Source organism: Sinocyclocheilus grahami, unplaced genomic scaffold, assembly GCF_001515645.1.
Source record: "Sinocyclocheilus grahami isolate Dianchi unplaced genomic scaffold, SAMN03320097.WGS_v1.1 scaffold275.1, whole genome shotgun sequence".
Lineage (NCBI taxonomy): Eukaryota > Metazoa > Chordata > Actinopteri > Cypriniformes > Cyprinidae > Sinocyclocheilus > Sinocyclocheilus grahami.
In genome coordinates this window covers 105,265-126,077 of record NW_015505454.1, presented here as the reverse complement: position 1 = coordinate 126,077, position 20,813 = coordinate 105,265, and the positions used below count along the sequence as shown (strand labels likewise).

At 37.9% G+C, this 20,813-nt stretch overlaps 2 protein-coding genes across 2 annotated transcripts; one reads left to right on the top strand and one right to left on the bottom strand.

Annotated features, from left to right (window-relative positions):
• Positions 1–1,520: 1,520 nt before the first annotated feature.
• On the bottom strand, positions 1,521–13,369 carry tmc1 (transmembrane channel-like 1). The gene is made up of 21 exons (XM_016291714.1): positions 13,278–13,369; positions 11,494–11,672; positions 10,762–10,782; positions 10,195–10,672; positions 9,560–9,739; positions 9,393–9,483; positions 9,212–9,293; positions 9,001–9,107; positions 8,679–8,777; positions 7,998–8,140; positions 7,763–7,907; positions 5,749–5,943; positions 5,486–5,665; positions 5,158–5,310; positions 3,655–3,783; positions 3,507–3,574; positions 3,168–3,407; positions 2,532–2,657; positions 2,359–2,437; positions 1,949–2,066; positions 1,521–1,660 (listed from the first exon to the last, which is right to left on the bottom strand). The coding sequence occupies exons 2-21, from the start codon at positions 11,528–11,530 to the stop codon at positions 1,521–1,523; spliced, it is 2,811 nt and encodes a 936-aa protein (XP_016147200.1). The 5' UTR covers positions 11,531–11,672; positions 13,278–13,369.
• A 134-nt stretch (positions 13,370–13,503) lies between these two features.
• On the top strand, positions 13,504–19,667 carry LOC107599914 (AN1-type zinc finger protein 5-like). Its single transcript, XM_016291642.1, has 6 exons — positions 13,504–13,662; positions 16,160–16,318; positions 16,699–16,798; positions 16,945–17,048; positions 18,276–18,407; positions 18,485–19,667. The coding sequence occupies exons 2-6, from the start codon at positions 16,162–16,164 to the stop codon at positions 18,631–18,633; spliced, it is 642 nt and encodes a 213-aa protein (XP_016147128.1). The 5' UTR covers positions 13,504–13,662; positions 16,160–16,161; the 3' UTR covers positions 18,634–19,667.
• Positions 19,668–20,813: the final 1,146 nt, after the last annotated feature.

Genomic DNA, 20,813 nt, shown 5'->3' with positions numbered 1-20,813 from the left:
CTAGCTTTAAAGAAGGTGCTCAATGATATTCTCAGTGTTTTTACTATCTTCTAGTAGTGGGTTGGGAACAAATGCCCTCACATAAATGGTACACAGCGTAACCCCAAACAGAACAGTGTGGGCCGTGGCATGACAAATGAGCCACATGCATCTTCACTGCCAAATCTGTGGCTGCAGGAAAATAATCCGAGACATCAGACACCCCTAGAGCTGAGAGCAGATTTGAGAATACAGTAAGGCGCATGGAAATGTTGTGGGGCATCTGACACGCTGATCAAGATAAAGCTGCATGGATTGGAGAGTGGGGAAACAATGAAATGGAGAGAAGAGGCATAATGGTGGGCAGGGCCAAGCTGTCAATCTTAAGTGTTGAAAATTTATTTTGTTTTCATATCTGTGGGGGCTATGTTGCGTAGATGTAATATTTTTTCAGATATTTCAGCAATCAATTTATGTGCTTTTTTCTATCAGCTTTTTAAAATCAGAACTAATGATATCAGATTTGCGAACGAATCACTCTTTTGCTCTAATGAGTCAAGCAGGTTTGCAAAAAGGTCTTAAATTGTTTGCGATTCAGTTTGATTCATTAAGAATCATGAATTGTCTGCACCGCTTTCTCACACCACAATAGTAACCAGACAATTTATAAGACAAAAAAAGAGCTCTGGATGAAGTGGATTTCTACCCACTATCCACTGTAGAAAACAGTCACACTTTATTTTAAGGTCCACTTCTCGCTATTGACAAAAACCATTAACTACAACTTTTACCTCAATAAACTCCTAATTTGCTGCTTATTAATAGTTAATAAGGTAGCTGTTAGGTTTAGTTATTGGGTAGGATTTTGGGATGTAGAATATGGTCATGCAAATTAAATACTTTATAAGTACTAATAAACAGCCAATATGTTAATAATAGGCATGCTAATAAGCAACCAGTTAATAGTAAGAATTGGTCCCTATACTAAAGTGTTACCTGGAAAACAAAGCTAGCAAATGTGCTCTATCATTTGTGTAATGACAAACCAGCTCTTTATTGCATGTGCAGCTTGCGTGAACTACTCTGTACTACAGGTAAAAGTGATTTTGAAAAAGGGTATCAAAATTTGAGCACACTTTTTTGAAAGGGAAGCCTGTGCCCCAAGTACTGATGAAAGGTTGGAAACACCCCTGAACTTCGGCTGTAGTTTAATAAGTAGTTGCAATTGGCAAGTTAACCAACAATCCAGCAAATATTTCTACAACTAAAAATAAATATAAAAAACAACAAATGAAGAAATAGTTTGACCCTAGTTTGGCCTGCGTGTAACAAGAGCACTCATTTCTCTTTCACAGAGATAAGACTTATCATTCTAGAGTTACATAGCCACCAAGTCCTCCACTGAGACATTCATGATATGTGCTGCAGGCCTGGGCACAGGATTTATACTGTATCAGCAAGAAATAAAAATGGTCATAAGTGCCAAATGTCGTGCATGCAACCTACAGATTCATCTATTTATCTATTTACATCTGTGCTGTTTATCTTCTGTTTGAGTGAGAGTTTTTCTGTGGCTGCTGGGGGTGACCTGGAAGATGTCCTGAAGCTGTGTGGCCCCGGGATGCAGGGGGTCTGGTAGTTGTGTGGGTCGAGGAGACGGGAGGTTCAGAGTTTTGAGTATGCTGACTCTGTGAGGGGTGAATTAAGCGACCGTTCTGTCTAGCTTGTCTGTGATGCCCTGCTTCATCTAGGCTGCTGCTTTCTTCATTCACTCCTGAGAAAGAAAAGGCAGAAAGACCTTTCAGCTGCTGTCTCACAGCAACACTGATATGTTGTTTTAAGACTGTGGCCACATGCTGTCCAAACACAGCACATTAACTCTTCAACATTAATGGAACGTTTCTCTGCATTGGTTCCAAGTTGCTGTCTTGTGCACTGACTGATGGAAGCTGTGACCCGTTCTGTGTGCTCTCACCCAAATCGGAGGCGCTGTTGCTGTGTTGTTCTCCTGCTTTCCTCGCCTGCTCCAGTTCATTGGCTGTTTTTAAGGCTGCAAGTTTGTTCTTTTTCTTGTTTTCCTCATTTTGCTGTAAACACAAATTGGAGAATTCAGTGACATGACTATAAATGACCTATGGATTTTGTAACATTATCAGAGAGCAGTGAGCAGCTCTATGTCCATTGATTAAATTGAACTAATTTAAATATATATTTTGGTCTATGTGGTAAATAATAATAATAATTATTATTATTATCATTAATTTACTTTTTAAAAATTGGCTCAATGTTACTGCTTCTCCATTTAGTGGTGAGTTTACATAATGGCATCTGCCCATATAACCATTTAAAACTAACAGACATTTGGACTTCCTAACTTACAGTTTGAAGTTTCTTTTTCAGCTCCATGTTTACCCTTTTGTATGTTTTAGACGTGGACTGCAGATAATATATTGCAAGACTAAAATGACAGAAAAATAATGTACCATTACAATCGCACATCCCTGCAGAAGTACAGGAAACTCATACGGGTGTATTTAGACATTCCAACTTACACCAGGAGCAGAAGAAAGGGCAGCACCAGTCCGGGGTTCGAGGCGTAGCTGAATACTTTACCGAACCAGGCAGGAAAGTCTGTCTCCAGGGTCTCCTGAATCACGTCAAGCATGCGGTTTTTCCCACTGCAGGAAAAATGGGGAAATTATCCATTGTTTTTATAAGAAAGCTGTAAAAGTATTCATTTGTATGCTTTTATTTTATGTGTTTATTTCTAGCTTTATGTATGTATGCATGTATGTATGTTTATCCTATAGCTACTCCCTGGCAGTATTTGTCATTATCTTAAAAAGAAACCAAAAAAATAATAAAATGAAAAATAACAAAGAAACTTTCTTCAAGTAAGGGTAGTTGCATTTTGTGCTGATTTTGAAGAGGAAAATTATGTGAGAAAATTGTGGACTTGCACTCTGCTGCACTCGAGTGCTAAAGATCTGCCATTGCAAGACTTGGCTCGTAACCATCCCTCCTCCACTTACTCAGTGTTCATTTATACATAAGTATAAATATATACATACATACAGTTTGTTACTCTAAAGTCTAATTTCAGACACATTAAATTACTCAGTTCTTATGCTAAACAGACAGGCTTCATACTCCATATCATTTCTAATCCATACATAAATTTTCAGAACCTGAAAGGTCCACAGTCAAAGGAGGGAGGAATGGAGACAATGGTGTATATAGCTGGCAGTGTAGAGAGGAAGAGGATGACCAGCAGCATGGCCATGTAGAAGTTACTGGAGCCTGAAGCTTTGAAGACCCTTTCCTGAGGCACATTACAACACATCACCGCCCAACACTGCAGGTACATGGACACGTGAAGCCGGAGAAGATTTAATGCTGGAAGACATGGAGCGTAGAATGCCCCCATCCTGATGACATGCACAATACACAATGACAGAGATTTGATGGTGTACTGGTTTCATATGAAAAGCAATAAACACGCTACATTAAATGGAGATAGCTCTCACCAGATCATTCCCTGATTGAAGATCAGCCCCAGAACATTCCCACTGACGTCAAACTCTGAATAGGACGGCTAATGAAGAAAGCACACTTCAGTTATTATAAATGAAGGGGAATCCCTGAGACTGACCACTGTGTGTTGTGGATACTCACAAAGCCATACTCCAGATCCCAGCACCAGCAGTTGTTTAGGAATCGCACCAGTACTGCACGGAGGAAATCCCCAATAAGCAGAGTGATGTAAGTCGTCATTGTATCAGAAATAATAAGACGAACAAACTCCTGTAGACACAGAGGATGCTGACAATCTCAAAAGATGTGATGTAATTAATCATAATACTAATTTAACACTTGATTTTTAAAGCTATCTTCGTCAAAGTTTCAACCTTGTATTATTTGTTCAAACTTACACTAAATGTTTGTTTGATATACAAATGCTTTACATTAGATTTATTTAAACATGCATAACTTTGCTTAGTATTATATCAAATTAATGCCAAAGCATATGAATTTGCTTTGCCATTTACCAAATTGCATTAAATCAGGAAAAAAAAAAAAGTTTATACTTTGTCATTATACAATTATAATTAATTGTAATGACATATATTTACAAATATAATTCACAACCAATCGAAAGCTTGGGGTCCTTAATAAAAAAAATGTTTAAGTCTCTTATGCTCACAATTTATCTGATCAAAAAATACAGTAAAACAATAATATTGTGAAATATTTGCAATATAACTGATTTAATATATTTTTTCAAATGTAATTTGTTCATATGATAGCAAAGCTGAATTTTCAGGAGCCATTACTCGAGTTTTCAATGTCATATTCCTAAGTCAATATGCTAATTTGCTGCTCAAGAAACATTGATAATAATAATAAGAAATGTTGAACAGTTGTGCTTCTTAATATTTTTGTGAAAATCATGATACATTTTTAGGATTCTTTGATGAATAGAAAGTTCAAAAGAACAGCATTTGAAATGATTAGAAATCATTTGTAACAATGTAAAAGTGTTTACTTTCACTTTTGATCAATTTAATGCATCAGCTACTGAATATTAAAAAAAATCAAGTTCAATTAGATTACTCAGTTCAAATTAAATGGAACTTTGTCATATAACTTAAATGCATAACTGATTTTTACCTGTTAAAAAAGGGTTAACACCGTTACTCTGTATCACTATAACAGGTCAAAATAGTCTCATTGGCTCAACTAGTGGTTCTTTGGGGTCAGAACTACCTGCTTGACCAAACAATTGAAGACGGGGCATGCTGGGGCAGTGTTTGGGAAAACTCTTTGTAGTGTCAGTATATTTGCAATCCCATTCGGTGCCACTAGATGCACAGTAAGTACACCCTGCAGCATACTCCAGTATTAGTGTATAAATACAGTACCAAAAGTGTATACCATTATCCTGAAGCCTCTCATCTTAAGGAGGTTGGGTTCCTCCTACAGTTTCTTTGTTATCCTATACCTAAATCTCTTACAGAGTTTCCCCTTTGCCACATTTTGCTCACTGGAGGTGTGTTAGGTGTCATTCAATACTGCTTTGGGACATATTGAGTTCCAATTGTACTGGAATTTTTATTGCGAAAAGAGCTATACAATTCAATTCAAACTGAAATCAGTTGAACCACTCTTCCCCAGTACCTGTCCAACCATTGTCTCCCAGCAAGGCCCTCTGGGAACATCACCAGGGTGCACTGTGATCGGAAGAGCAGTTGAGTTGTCTGGCATAGTCCCGTTGTACAGGTTAGCTTGCCAAATTGTCATATTCTTCTTCACAATCTCCTCTTCTGCCCTCTTCAAAATATGTGACAGTTAGGAGGATAAATGACCTTCATAAGAAGATGATTCATTTAACACAGATTCTGTGGCCCAAGGGAGCTAAAATGATGGAAGTTATTACTATTCTGAACTTCAGAAAGACTGAAGATGGGACTGTGAGCACTTTAGTCTTTGTTAAATGAAGTTGTACCTTTAGCTGGATGGCATCCATAAGAGCGATGATGAACGTGTACAGGTTCCCCAGGAAAAGGGCAAATATGCGTCCCAGCTGCCACTGGAGGGCAATGCGTGGATGATAGTTCTCTAAAGTGCTGATCACGTCGAACAGCATCGGACAGAACATTCCCAACAGAGACATCACCATGTTCACCTGTGGGTTTGTGAAGCCATGCGAAATTCATTTTTATTGACTGACAAAAGGATTACTATTGCACAATGTTTCATGAGTCTGACCTCATTCCTCTCCCACCAGCCGTAGTTCTCCAGTCCCTCCAGAGCAAACTTCTGAGACCTGCGTACTACAAAGTAGATCAAGTACCCACTCCCTGCCAGACAGCAGAGCACCAGGAAGTTGGCCAGCACTCTAAGGAATCTTGTCAGGTGGATGTTGTCATCTTTTTTGCTCTCTTGCTCCTCCACAATGGCCTCCTGTTAATGTGCTGAATTTATTATGAAGCCGGGAGAGGCCAGATTAAAGGGATCATATCATTCTTTTTTATTATTATTTATTGTTTCACAAGAAGAATACCCCCCAATCAAGATGTTATTTGATGCTTTTTAATGGCAAAAATAGGCATAATTTAGTCTTTCATTAACATTTTCCACACCTATTCTGACTCTTCTGAATGAAACAGGCTGTTTTGATGCTGTGCTCTTAAAGGGTTAGTTCACCCAAAAATGAAAATTAGCCCATAAATGACTCACCCTCAAGGCATCCTAGGTGTATATGACTTTCTTCTTTCAGACGAATCCAGTCGGAGTTATATTAAAAATTGTCTTTGATCTTCCAAGCTGTTTAATGGCAGTCAGCGGGTGTTGCAGTGCATCAGTCCAAAAGAAGTGAAATAAAGCGCCCATCCATAATAAAAAGTGCCTCACACGGCTCCGGGGGGTGAACAAAGGCCCCCTGTAGCGAATCGATGCGCTTTTGTAAGAAAAATAATCAATTTAATCTAGCTTGCGCTCACTGTTGTACACGGAAGTAGCTCCGGGCGGATGACGTAAGACATCGGCGTTGCGCATGCACCGCACAGAAGTGACGAACGCGGAAGCACAGGGGAGAGATCAAAACAAAACAACAGTCACGAATTATAAGTACAAAACGAGGATTTGTAAAGAAGAATGTCGGAGGATTTCAATATACGCCAAGACAGAGCCTGGTGTTCCTTTGCTATAGTAAGGAAACTTTGCTTCCTTTGCTCCTGTTAACAAACATTGGTTCATCCTCCCGGAGCTGCTTCCGTGTACAACTGTTGGTGCAAGCTAGATTAAAGTGATTATTATGTTTTGAATATGGATATTTTTCTTACAAAAACACATCGATTCGCTACAGGAGGCCTTTGTTCACCCCCCGGAGCCGTGTGAGACACTTTTTATTATGGATGCATGCGCTTTATTTCACTTCTTTTGGACTGATGAACTTCAACACCCGCTGACTGCCATTAAACGGCTTGGAAGATCAAAGTCAATTTTTAATATAACTCCGATTGGATTCATCTGAAAGAAGGAAGCCATTTACGCCTAGGATAGCTTGGGGGTGAGTAAATAATGGGCTAAATTTCATTTTTGGGTGAACTATTCCCTTAAGATTTCTGTTTATTTTATTTATTTATTTTTTGTTTGCATTTGAAGGTGTAGTAATCAGGTGTCTGTCTAATTACTGACACATAACAAAAAAAAAACATTCTTTGGAAAATTATAATTATGAAAAAACATGATGATATGGAATAAAGAAGAAAATATGAATTATACTATTTATATGAATTATACTATGTTTTATGACATAGAAAGTCATCATTCTTGACAAATGTCAAAATTACATGGGAAAAAGTCTAAATTATGAGACACAAAATAATCAATATGGCATAAAATGTTATCAGTATGACATAAAGAGTTGGTTGTTTGTCATAATTATGACTTTTATCTCATAATTTTGACTTTTTGTCAATGTCAACTTTTTATGTCATTATTATGTCTTTTTATGTATATTAAAATATATCATGTATATAAAAATGTTCCTTATGTGGTGGAATTGAAATTTTTTTGCGGCTCCATGTCAGCATATGGTCTTGTGTTACTCAGTAGGACATTTTCAGCAGAATATTTTTTATAGTATATCAGAAATATCACATAATAGTATATCAATATCACATTCTGTTTCAGAGAATTTCATTTCACATTTTAAGACTTCTTTATTATCCACAAAGTGGATGTGGGCCCAGCACAAGGAATTTGAAGAGAAACACACCTTAAAACTAGTGGTGATGCAAGCGAACTTGTTGTCTGCTGTCTCAGGATTTCCAATGAGATAATCCCAACTAGTAAATGTCTTCCAACTGAAATTAAAACTGGTGTCATCTCCGCCACCTTCTTCATTGGCATTGCGGGCCATACTGTTGAGTAAGAGTGAGGAAATCAGTAAAGGATGTTTTGTCTATGGACACACTCAAAAACAGTTTCTGATATGGACTGTCATCACTCACGTCCTGATTACCACCATGTAGCTGTACGCCACTGTACCCACTCCCACCAGGAAGTAGGACAGGGGCATGCGGAATTTGAGCCACCCAATGGCCCGCTGGTTATTATAGTAGCCATAGAAGAGGACAGAGTACTTAGCATAGCCCTGAAATATACAAAAACAAGTTTCGGACTATGCAATGTAAATTATGTGCGAGTACATATACAGTTACAGTATTGTTCAAATGTTTGAGTTGGTAATATTTTGTAATACCTCTGAAAGAAATGCCTCTTTTGCTCACCATAGCTGCATTTATTTAATCAAGCAACAGTGAAATATTATCACAACTTACTAGAAATGTTTTCTATTTTGTATTTATTTATATATTTTTTTGAGATGGCAAAGTTGAGTTTTCAGCATCATTCAGTGTCACATGATCCTTCAGAAATTATTATTATATGCTTGGTGCTTGCATTTCTACATTTAATAAGATACATTTCTTATAATAATCAGTGTTGAAGAACTGTTGTGTTTAATAGTTTTGTGGAAGCCATGATACATTTTTGTCAGGATTCTGATGAAATGTAACTTTTGATCAGTTTAATGTGTCCTTATATATATATATTTCAATATATATGTTTCAAACAAAAAATCGTACTGACCTCAAAGTTTTGAAGGGTAGTGTATAATCATATAGATTTACCCCAAAATCCCATAAGACTGCAAAATTCATAGCACTGGCCTCTTCCTCTCTGGGCACTGTCTTCCTGGACATACTACCATATGGTTTTCCCATAAGAGCCTCCAAGGTGAATGAGAATGGACTGGTTACATTTAAGGAAATAAACTTTTCAAGTGGTCTTCATTATTAATATGCCATTTTACTAATGTAACTTTCTCACCTCTGGAACCATTACTAACCCAAATGTCAGTCCAAATAAAATCATATTGATGCCATTGGAAATAAACTTTTCAAGTGGTCTTCATTATTAATATGCCATTTTACTGATATGTAACTTTCTCACCTCTGGAACCATTACTAACCCAAATGTCAGTCCAAATAAAATCATATTGATGCCATACATCCACCTCAGAAATATAAAGTAAGAGGCAACTGATGAACCAAAATGACCTATAAGAATAGAAAAATAGAGTTTGTTTAGAGATGCGAAAATAAGCAATAATGAATAAAAAATGCATTGCAGAGAAGGAAGCTTAAACTGAGAAGTGTCACACTTTCAATTTCCTTTATCTTCATCTCCCACGGGATGCAGGCAGTCTTGAAGTTCTCAAGATCACGTTGAAACTTCATCCATTTCTGACAATTACAGTAATAAAGAAAAATAAAGATGACTCTGTCTGAAGCTGCAGAAGGATATATTCATATCTATGAATTTTACAATGATCATCTCCTCACTTTCATCATCATGACCTTGTAGGCGTACAGTTTCCTGCCTTTGCCTTTTCCCAAAGCCCCTTCATATTTCTCCACAAACTCCTGTGACTCCCTGAGACAGAAAACAGCTCACTGGCATTATGACGGCTGGTGTACAAATGTGCAAAAACAGCAGTGACAGGACATACCTAAGGATAACTAGTTTTTTCTTCATGGGCCAGGGTTTTCCTTTTAGTGTGGTGATCAGCTTTTTCCTTTCATCCACCGCTTCTTTTAACTTTTCCAGCTCCTCGGGGGTCAGAGACCCCAAAACTCCCACTGCCTGATTGTCTTTTGACTCGGAGTCAGAGTTCGATTCAGATTCTGAGCTGGGAGGGAGAAATAAATGCAGTTATGTTGAGTCAGACTCAAACGTCTGAGACCACAAATGGGAATTCTTCTGCTTTGCATTTTTCTAATTTAATACAACATTTCCATTACTAATTATACTGATAGCAAAACAATTTGATAGAAAAGCTGAAATGTAAACTGTAGATACATTTCAAATTTTCCTAAATGTTTAATTTACTCTACACTGATTTAATGCAAAATGTTTAATAATAAGGTAAGATTTAAAAAAAATTATGTTGAATAACGTTCCTTATGTAACGTCATAAAAATTCCAACAAGCTAAAACATATTTAAACAAACTTTATAGGTTTTAAAAACTGATATTTTTAATGTGATCTCAGATTTTTAGACTCCATCTAGTCCATAGTATGGCTATAGTTTGATACATTTATTAATTTACTGTTATGAGTGTGGGTGAAAAATACAAACTTACGTAGTCTCTGGCTTCTTTCTTTTCTTTTTCTTTTCCTTCAAGGCAACGTCTTGACAATCTTTCTGTTTTGTCTTTCCAGGATTTGCATCGTCCTCCTCATTTTTAACATGCTTCTTTCTCTTTTTCTTCACATCTTTTTCCTTCTCATCTTCCAGTTTTAGTGTCTTGGTTCTTTCATTTTTAATGTTCTTTTTCTCTTTGCTGGATTCTTCCTCAGCCTCCTCTTCATCTGCATTCCTCCTTTGCTTTTTTCTGTGTTTCTCACCCTCTTTCCGTGTTGTTTTGTGGTGTTTCTCATGTTTCTTTTCTGCTCTTTTATTACTCATCTCAGTTGATCTCTTCTCTGAAGCTCTTCTCCTGCTAACTTCCCCATTTCTCTCTCTTCTCCGTTTGCCATCTCGCGTCGCCTGCTTCTCCTTACCTCCCTTAGAGTTTTCCTCCACTTCCACGTAGTAAAGGCTGAATTCATTATCCTTCCCTACAAAAATATTTTTACATAAATTACTATACAGTACAAAATAAAAACGTATTTAAAAAATGTATGCAGAAATCAGTCAACATTCTTACCTTCATCCACCTCAATTCTCACTGTAAAAGGCAAGCGAAACAGAAAATAAGACAAAAAAGGACGACGTGAGGTCTGGACATTATTAAGAAGACATTGTTAAGTCCTGAAAGGTCAGGCACGTAGGGTTCCCAGCAGCTGTTTAGCGTCTCTTGTATTGTTTGTGACCACAGTGTAACCAGACCGCTAAGTGCTGACACAATAGTGCTTTTCATCTTCAGTGTCAGTGTCCTCTCACAGGGGTCAAAGGGCAATTGAATGAAAGTAATGTTCATAAGTTCACATACACACATTTAAAGTTCATATTAGCTGCATGACCACCCTGGCATTCTGAAATCAATAGGTTTAGGTTTGCATCAAAATGAAATTACCTAGAAAACTATAATTCACATTCAAGCATAAAATATAAATTGCCTTTCAAGTAACTAAACTATTCAAACTATTTTATCAGAATCAAAAATCATCAGATTTTTAAATATTGAGGCAGAATGTGGAATGTAAACGTACAGCTGCTAATCTAAATAATGTTACATTATTATTTTATTTTTATTAATAATAAAAAAACAAATACATTTAATTTCAAATGCTAAAATAATAATAATAATAAAAAAAAATTAAAAAACAGTTGTCAGTCATGGCTTAACACTGTCAATAAAGTATGATGATGAACACATAATCAAAGTATCCCTTTGATAGGAAAAGTATAAAATACACAAAGTACCAATCATCTTTACCGTCACTTTCAGATGCGATGAGTTTATGCCGTGGCATCCTCCTCCCGAGTGGCCTTCACTCTGTGCATGTGGTTGACCTCATGTGTGTGTGTCCATGCATACGCGAGTGTGTGTATGCGATGATGCTGTAGCAGTGGACCATGCCCTGACTGAACAGAACCTGGCGGGTGATGAGTGCCCTGCATGAAGAGTTCACTTTTTACTAGCATTCAGAGACCTCGCCCAGGAACAATAACCAGTCGAAACTCTAGAGCCTCTCACTTTCACCCCTTTGAATTATTCAACAGAATTATTACTTTTTTTTTTTCCAAAAAGAAAGGGGGTCACACAGTACCTAGCCAAAATAGAGGATGATGGTCTAATGACTGACTATAGAAAGTGCGAAGAGGGATATAATAGACGATTAGTGCCGCAGGGTAACCGGGGTCACTGTGAGCTGTACTTTCACTTATAGTGCAAAGGTTAGTCTAAATACTGCTTCAGTTTGCAGGAAATGGTGCAATCATTGTAAACTTACAGCATTAAGATGTAGAAAATAATATTTTAGATATTAAGATTGTAAAAGAATACATAGATAAAATCCAAAGTGGCATGCTAAACTAATACAGAGCGAACAGTGTACAGTATCTGGCACATTGGAGCCAAAGCTGCCATACAATAAAGACTTAAAACAGAAAGTCTGAAAGTGTCTCCGGAGAAATTAATAGGAAGATAGATTTTACTCATATATGCCCGAGGTGTCCTGTGGGATGGTGCTCCACAGAACGGTAGAAGCATTGAAATAGAGATATTAGATGTATGGAAAAGGAGAAAAAGAGAGGATTCTAGGTTCTATAAATATATCTTGATATGCTATGGTATTTCTAGGTAACTGAATCTTATTAATCTTTGTCATTAGGGTTCTAAATGATCCCAACAATATTTCATAATAGGAATAAGATAATCGTAGAGCATGGTGCTAGCAACGTCAGGGTCATGGGGTTGATTCCTAAAGAATGTATGATTGAAAAAAGAAACAAAAAAACTTGAATGCAATATGTCACTTTGGATAAAAGTGTATGCCAGATATGTTAATGTGAATATAAAGAAAATGCCAAAAATGTTACTGAGACCAAATTTAGTGGTGACCCTTGTGGGTCAGGCTTTGAAACTTTAGTACTATTCCCTAGAGTCAATCATCCATTAAATTATAGAGTAACTGAGCTTATTATTATTACATCCTTAAAATAGGCATTTAACCTCAGCTTGCTCCAGGGTTTTTTCCTATTTCCTTTTGAAATTAATGTAAGGTAGATGCTCAATGCATGTGACAGCATTGAATCCAACAACACAAACAGTATTTGTGAATTCCTTCATTGTTGTTACACATCCTGACCACCTGATGTCACTAAAGATAAACCTTTGAGGCTGTCTGTTGAAATGACTGAGAAATCTAGAGGAATTCAGATGAGGTCAGGCTACATTGCATTTTCAATGTTTGACCCATTTTTTTGTGCACATTACCCTCCCAGTCAGCAGGTATTTGTATTCATACAGTGTATTTGTGCATACTGTGTCAATGTCTCTGTGAGTGTGTGTGTGTGTGTGTGTCTCTGTGAGTGTGTGTGTGTCTCTGTGAGTGAGTGTGTGTGTGTATGTGTGTGTGTTTTGACACAATCTGTATTGTTAAAAGCGCTATATAAATAAAGGTGACTTAACTTGACTTGACAAACTAATGACTAGTAAATGTTGAAAGTACCTATTAAAAGTGAAAATATCATCGATATAACGCAATAAAGACCTACTAAATGTTCAAGACCCCATTTTATGAGTCTGTTGTTGACTTTGTTGTTGTTTTCAGGCTTGGGAGACTCATCAGGAAGATATGATTTCGTCATCAGTGGAGACTGCAAACCTTAAAGTGGATTGTGCCCCTCTTTGACTAACACGCCCCGCCCACGAGCGTCGAATGACCAATGAATGCCTTCCTATTTGCGATGACGCTCTCAGTCACTCCCCTTTACTAAAGAAGGAAACAAACAGAGTGAAAGAAGGGAGAGCTCAGGAGAAAACGGGGGAGGAATTTACTTATCACCGACAAAACCTCGGGAGGAAGACAAACTCCTTTTCGAAGAGTTCCTGTTCCTTAACCGACGTTCATCGACCGATTAGGTTTTATAAGCCTTCAAGGTAAGCGCTAAAACGTTTGTATGATTTTTATTTAGGCGATAATCGCGAAGGTTTGACGATGTGATCACGAAAAGACCGGCTGACCCCGAAAAAGCGGGAGCGATTAACGATTCAGGACGTGTAACGTGTAGCACACCGGGTTAAACCGCTAGCTCGGATCTATAAGCGCCAGGGTTATTCGAGGTATCAAGCTTTTTTTGTTCGACGGGTGGGTCTCTAAAAAAAACAAAGTGTCCCAAGTTGTCAGCAGCACCTTCATGAACATCACAAGCCCCAGAACACGAATCGCCTGGCCACAAAAAACAGATACGGATAGTCGCCAACTTTTCTTCACCTTGTACGTTACATAAAATTATAAATCGATTTGCGACGTCTGTTCTTATTTCCCTGTTTAATTATTATTTTTTTCAGTAATGGCTTTTGAAACTGACACACATCCCCAACGGGTTATCTTCATTGTGCTGTGGCTTGTTTATTGTTCGACCGTGTGTGTATAAATTCAAGGAAATCTCCTTTAGTTGTTCGCGTTTTTGTGCTGTATGTTACTAGTTACTCAGACAAACAGCTGGCTAAGCCAGTTAGCTTTTTGTTTTAGGCTTGTTCAAAGGACAGATTGTCTGTCTAGGGAGGCAATCCTGGAGCAAAAGGACAAAGAAGGAAGATTAAACAAAGCCAGTCACTATGTTTGCCTTTGGATGTGTCACGATTTTATATATCTTGCTATTTTTTGCGTTTACTCGTCGTGCTGGTTCATTCTGTTGTCTGAAATCCACCCAGTTTATTCGTCTGTGAGATTCACGACGGAAGTAAGCTGACTAACCTTACCTAGATAGTCACGCGCTTATGATGCTGTCTAGACAGCAAGCTCGCGAGGTTTTGAGACACAGCCACAGCCACTTTTTTACATCCTGGACACGACTGTCCCGTCATGTAGACCAGTGTGTCTCAACCAGGGGTCCGTGGACCCCTAGTGGCCCTTGACGTAAGGCCAGGGGGTCCGTATGAATTTTTGTATATTTTGACATGTTCCCATGAAAGAAAAATCCAATATAGCTGATGATATGGTCAACTAACTTGAATTATACTTGACTAAATTTGGTCCTCACAAAGACATACATAGATGAGTCAATTTTGTTCTGGGGGTCCTTGAGGATGGTTCTGAATTGGACTGGGGTCCGGTACGCCAAAAGGTTGAGATTCACTGACGTAGACGGATAAATGACCTGTAATTCTCGGTTGAGTGTTGGTTTGAAGTCGTGTTAACCGCCAGCATTGACTAGCACTAGTTTTGGTTTTGATCCGTGGTGTCTGTCAGCTGGTGTCGGTGCCTTGACTCGCATGGTTGAACACGTGAACTGCTTTTGTGCTTCTTTTGCTTAAAATGACAGACTAGAGATGTAGGCTTAGTGTCTCACCTTTATTGGCTCCTGAAATTGCATATCACGCTTGACACCCACTCGTTTGGTTAGTCATGGTTAGGTGGGAGAGCTTGTGTCGTGCTGTTTAATGTGTGGACTTTATTTACAGATACAGACAGACGGATTAGAAGCGAGTTCAGTTTGGATGTGGTTAGGAATAGAAACGGCAGAACTCGGTGTTAGTCCGGTCAATCGGTTGACTTGACTGTAATTATTCTGTCCGGATGAGGGTGGTTGAGGAGCTTGTGTCTTATTTTTGGCTGAGATAAAACAAGGTCTTTTAATTATAGCGGGGTTTCCGGTGCATCCACGCTTAGAGACTTGGAAAAGTTGAAACCCTTGAGCTTTAAAGGTGCACAAGGTAACTTTTTGCTAATTAAACATTTTACAGATGAAGAAATGAATCACAGTTTTGTGAAATGTCATTGCAATGATGTACGTTTATATAAGATGTTTATATAAGTCAGTTTTATAGAAAAGCTCTTTTATTCTACATGGAGCGGGTCTCCCTCATGGGTGCCGCCATATTGAGGTCACATGACTATACAGCATAATTGCTAATAATAGTATGTAATTTGTTTTTAAGAAACAGTAAGAATTCTTTATTTCTTTACAGAATGTTAATTTAGTATTTTAGTATTGTTTTTTTAAAAGTAGTTTCAACTTGTTTTTTGTCAACTGTCTATTTTAATCTAATAGAACTTGATTTGTTAATTTTAACCAAATTATACTTTATATAGCACCATTAGCCAGTGATTTACCAAAAATCGACATAAAAATACATCTAAACAAAATGGGCTAAATAAAGAATAAAATAATGAACACATTATACATACTAGGAATAGTTCAATACTGCTTTTTCATCTCCAATACTGATACTGCAGCCTTGAGTATCTGTCCAGAATAGTGCCAATCTGATGCCAATAGCTTATAATATCTATACCTCATTAACTACTGAGTGCACCTTTAAAACGATGATCTCCTCTACTTATTGCATGTGCATGTAAGCCAAACACAATGCTGCCATTGTTAACAAGACCACTCTTGTTCTGTTTCCGTTTTCTTTTGTGATATATTAGCAATGGCCCAAGAGACAAACCAGAGTCCCGTGCCTATTCTGTGTACCACTGGCTGTGGTTTCTATGGCAACCCCAGGACCAATGGCATGTGCTCAGTGTGCTATAAGGAGCACCTGAACAGACAGCAAAGCAGTGATCGTAGTCCCATGAGCCCCCTGGGTAAGTCACACTGAAACATTAACCTGTTTGTCTAACCTCCTAGATAGAGCTCTCTATGGTTATAGTTATACTATGGTATAAGGGCTCTCATTCATTGCATCTCTTGGAGACGGTGATATTATAGTTGCTACTGCAATAACAGACCATGGTTACTGCTTGTAAAGCATTTCTGACACCAGCACTCAGTGATAGCATGTTATTCTAAGCTGTTTTAGAACTTAATTATTTTCTTAGTCTCTAGCACAATGTTGGGTCTTCCCTGAGAAATTGTAAAGGATAAGCTGCACTTGTTTTGTGTCAAAGGCCTTTTGTATAGTGTAGCACAGTTGCTGCACCTGTGCACTGTTTGTGATATGTGTCTTTGTGTTCTGTTGGACCAGCTGGCAGCCCCTCAGCAGAGGCCGCCGCCATACAGAGACTAGAAGCCAGCATAAACAAAGCAGGGCCTTCACCTGCACCCAGCACAGATACCATGAGAGAGTGAGTACTTCACGTGTGTGTTTGTTGTTAAACCTCAGAATGGGAAAGAATGCATTTTATGTTCAGCTGCTTGACGTTTGAATGATCTCCTGTGTTTCAAGAAAAGCCAGTGCACACTAAAATCCCCCACCTGTTTGTTTTTGCAGAAGTATTCCTTCCACCTCCTTACCAGTCACACAACAGATGACAGAAATGAGCATTTCTAGAAAGGAAAAGGCCCTGTCTCCTAAAGCCGAGCCTGCTGAACCAGGTAATTGGAATGAAATATGATCAAATAAATATTAAAGTAGCCACACAAAGCTGCTTGTTTAGTCTAACACGGAATGTTTCAAACTTCATCAAACATGATGAAGCCAATGGGGTATTCCGAAATATAAACGCAGATATATATATATATATATATGTTTGTATTTTCATCTATAAAGATGATTTGTGGAAAAAAATGGCAATGGTAACTAAATTAAATAATCATTTCCAAAATTAAAGGGGTCTTATGATGCTTTTTTTAAAGATCATTATTTTGTGTATTTGGTGTAACAAATAGCAACAACAAAGCAACTTGTAAATTGTTAAAATATTATCTGGAAAATATAAACTTTTTATAACTTTTCATCTAAGATTTACATTTAGATGTATTTTTAATATTTTCTCACAAAACTACATGTAGCTTCTTACTGTTTAAAATGAATGTTGTCAATTAAATAAAATAATCATAAGTGATTTCATGATTTCTCACCAGTCTCTAGAATGCTAAATTATATAGTAAACTTATCAAACTTGGTGAATAATCATTGTTAAACATATTTCATTATCATCTAAAGTGTACAACCCTTAATCATTTTGTCAACCAACCAACCAACCAATATTTGTGCACCATTTTGCTGCTTGACTGCAGGGGGGATTTTATAATGTGTATGATGGAATCTTTCAAAAATGCCTGTCAAATGTCAATAAACCAAAACTGTGCTGTCTAAATGTATATTCAAATGTCTGCAGCTACAGCAGTGCGCAAGATGATGAGCAAGATGACGTGCAAGATGAAAGCAAGATCTGTTTTATTACTTATTATCATTGTTCAAGTATGCAAGGAATGTTTATTTAAAACTCTACAGTGTGAATGTCAAAGGAAGCACTGTCAAGTTTGTGGTAGTTAGGCCTTCAGACATTAAGCTCTGTTTTCTCAGTTCTTCTTTGTACTAAAATGGACTTTACTGCAAACAGAGCAGTCTTTGGGCCTTCTCCAGTTTTAGTGTGAGCTGTTTACTGATGACAGTCTTAAGTTCATGCTGTGCTAAGAACTTCGTTCTGACAGAAACTGGGACTTTGGGGTTTGTGGGAGAGCCTATTTTAGGATACAGCCCTATAAAATTGCGACCATACTCAGAAATCGGTCTCAGGCTGCTTTCAGAATCCACCCATGCCTCATTGCAACAGTTTCATTTCTGACATTTTTTTTCTCTCTCCATTCTTCCCACAGTCATAACACAGCCCACCTCCTCCTACTCCCCCATCCCTGTGGCTCAGAGCAGCGACGAGGGCAAGAGCCCAGATTCCTCCAAACCGAAGAAAAATAGATGCTTTACCTGCCGTAAAAGGGTTGGCCTAACAGGTGAGACTCATTGATTGGTCGTTCTGATTTAGTGTGATGTATGGACATGAGGTCTTATGTCTTCTTTGGTTTTACAGGTTTCGACTGTCGATGTGGTAATCTGTTCTGTGGAATTCACCGGTACTCCGACAAGCACAACTGCACGTACGACTACAAGGCGGAAGCCGCTGCTAAGATCCGTAAGGAGAATCCCGTAGTGGTGGCCGATAAAATCCAGAGAATATAAGCTTTACCCTCTTTCTCTCGAGAACACTGGTGGATAAAATGGACGACTTGGAAAAACGGACTTGTGTTTTTCTATCACCTTAAGAAGAAAACAAGAGAACTGTACCGTCTGAGGCTCATGCATGAACGATCTGGACAGATTTTGGTGTTCTAATAGGTATTCATTTCTTTCCGTTTTGTTTCCCCTCCTCTCTGTGGTGTTTTATGCTAGGTCTTCTTGCATATTCTTTTGTTTCCTAAAACATAGGACACCTTTCAGGAAATTTTGAGCTTTTATTATTGTTTTTTGATTTGCCTGTTCCCGCCCTCAAGCAATGGGAGTGGCAGATACTCTGTGCCAAAACGTGGCCGTGTAGTTTCTGAGTAAGTAGTGTTCAGCCTTTGACTTATGACGCCGGATTTTTAAGAGGTGTGTCAAAGCTCTACCTGATGATGTGTGCAGCATGAATTGATCTGTTAAACTGCAGTTTGTCATTACAGTTTGTTCTAGCAAATCAGTTGGAATGTGAGGCCGCCCAGTCGTTAAAACCATTTATTTAGCATTATTTTAGAATGTGAACTTGCTACTGTGACATCATGTTTTTGAATGAAAGGTTGAGATTCATCAGAAGTCTTCCCCACATTCTAGAACCAATAACCTTCATTCTGCGTTTTAGAGTATCAGATGTCAGGGAGTTTTGTATTTGTTAATTACGTGTGACTTTTTGATAAGACTGTAAGGTGGTACAGTCTGTTTCCGTGTGAGCGTATTTGTGCGCATGGGGGAAATTTGCGCTCAAGACCTTCTTCCTGTTGTCGAAGCGAGATGAGCTAACTCTACTTAGACAGCACATTCATAACACTGCAATAGTGTACGCATAAAGTCAGACCTGAGTCTGTGAAACTTCTTGTTTTTAAAAAAATGCACCTACAATGCACCTGTCATTTTTGTGTCTGTCAGCATATGTTAATGTGAGCGAGTCCGAGTGCATGTATTGTGTATATAAACGTCTTTTCTTCTGTAGGGAGTAAGGTTTCCTTAAAAAAAAAAAAAGAGATGTATCTGTTGAGAGTATGTATCTGTTTAATTTCAGCCTTTAGTTATATGCAAATTTGAGTGGGAAAAAACACCTTAGTATGTTCATATTTATGTATTGCGTTTAATCCTTTTACCTGGCATTAAAGAAAAAAGGATTGTAAATAAAAAATATACAGAGAGAAAATATATAGTCATGTTGATCTGTTGTCATTTTGGGGGAAATCCCAGAACATCATACAGATAATGGTTTTTAAGTGAGTAGTTTCCAGGCGTTTTTAAACTGAATAACACGCAGAACAAGGCCCAAATTGTAGATTCCCTGACAGCCGAATGATTTTTCAGATGGTGCTTGTTTCGCACACTTATCCCGCCTGCTGACGCAAAGACATCCTGTTTTCACGACAGCTGTCCTGACAACCTTTAGCACTTCGGCTGGCTGGCCTGTCACAAAGCCTAACCAGATTATGACAGATGCAGTGAAGAACAGTGAGTTCCGCCTGTCATCTCACACAATCTCTCTCAATTTAACAATACCACGCACAAGTAAACACTAATCCGACACAATTCTCACTTCACAGGAAACTCCAAACTCTTTTTCTGAACTTTACCAGAACGTTACTGTGCTGTGTTTCGTTGTGTACCGACCGAGCTTTTGTTCCTTGAGGCGAAGTCAGGAAGATGGTAATCAGTGATCACCAGTGTTGGGGAAAGTTACTTTTAAAAGTAATGCATTACAATATCGCGTTACTCCATAAAAAAGTAACTAATTACGTTACTTAGTTACTTTTTATGGAAAGTAATGCGTTACGTTACTTTTGCGTTACTTTCGCATTACTTTTTAAATATGAGCAGGGCTTGATTGTTTTTAATATAAGAAGTTCTATTTATAGCAAATATAAAAGCCCTTAACACCAAAAAGTGTAATGAATAAACCTCAGGCTGAAGCAAAAGTAAATTCACGTCTGTACAGTAGAACGCAGGAGAAGAAGGTTCAACACTCTTCAGCAATAAAAAACAGTGAAGCACAATTGTTAGTTTCTCTAGAGTCATTTTTGCTTATTAGTATGGTTGAACTGGATCATCAAAGGTCAGCAGCAAAGATATTGGTTAATAAAATGGGATTAGATACATTTGTGTTATTTAACATATGTAATTATTGCAGG

Bases quoted from the DNA above. Each gene is read 5' to 3' on its own strand.
- tmc1 (XM_016291714.1), bottom strand. From the start codon at position 11,530: ATGCCACGGCATAAACTCATCGCATCTGAAAGTGACG. The intron at 9,294-9,392 runs GTGAGGAGATGA...TGTAATTGTCAG, and splicing joins ACAAGGTCATGATGATGAAA to AAATGGATGAAGTTTCAACG. The intron at 2,438-2,531 runs GTAAGTTGGAAT...CTGTCATTTTAG, and splicing joins CCCTTTCTTCTGCTCCTGGT to TCTTGCAATATATTATCTGC.
- LOC107599914 (XM_016291642.1), top strand. From the start codon at position 16,162: ATGGCCCAAGAGACAAACCAGAGTCCCGTGCCTATTCTGTGTACCACT. The intron at 16,319-16,698 runs GTAAGTCACACT...CTGTTGGACCAG, and splicing joins TAGTCCCATGAGCCCCCTGG to CTGGCAGCCCCTCAGCAGAG. The intron at 16,799-16,944 runs GTGAGTACTTCA...TTGTTTTTGCAG, and splicing joins AGCACAGATACCATGAGAGA to AAGTATTCCTTCCACCTCCT.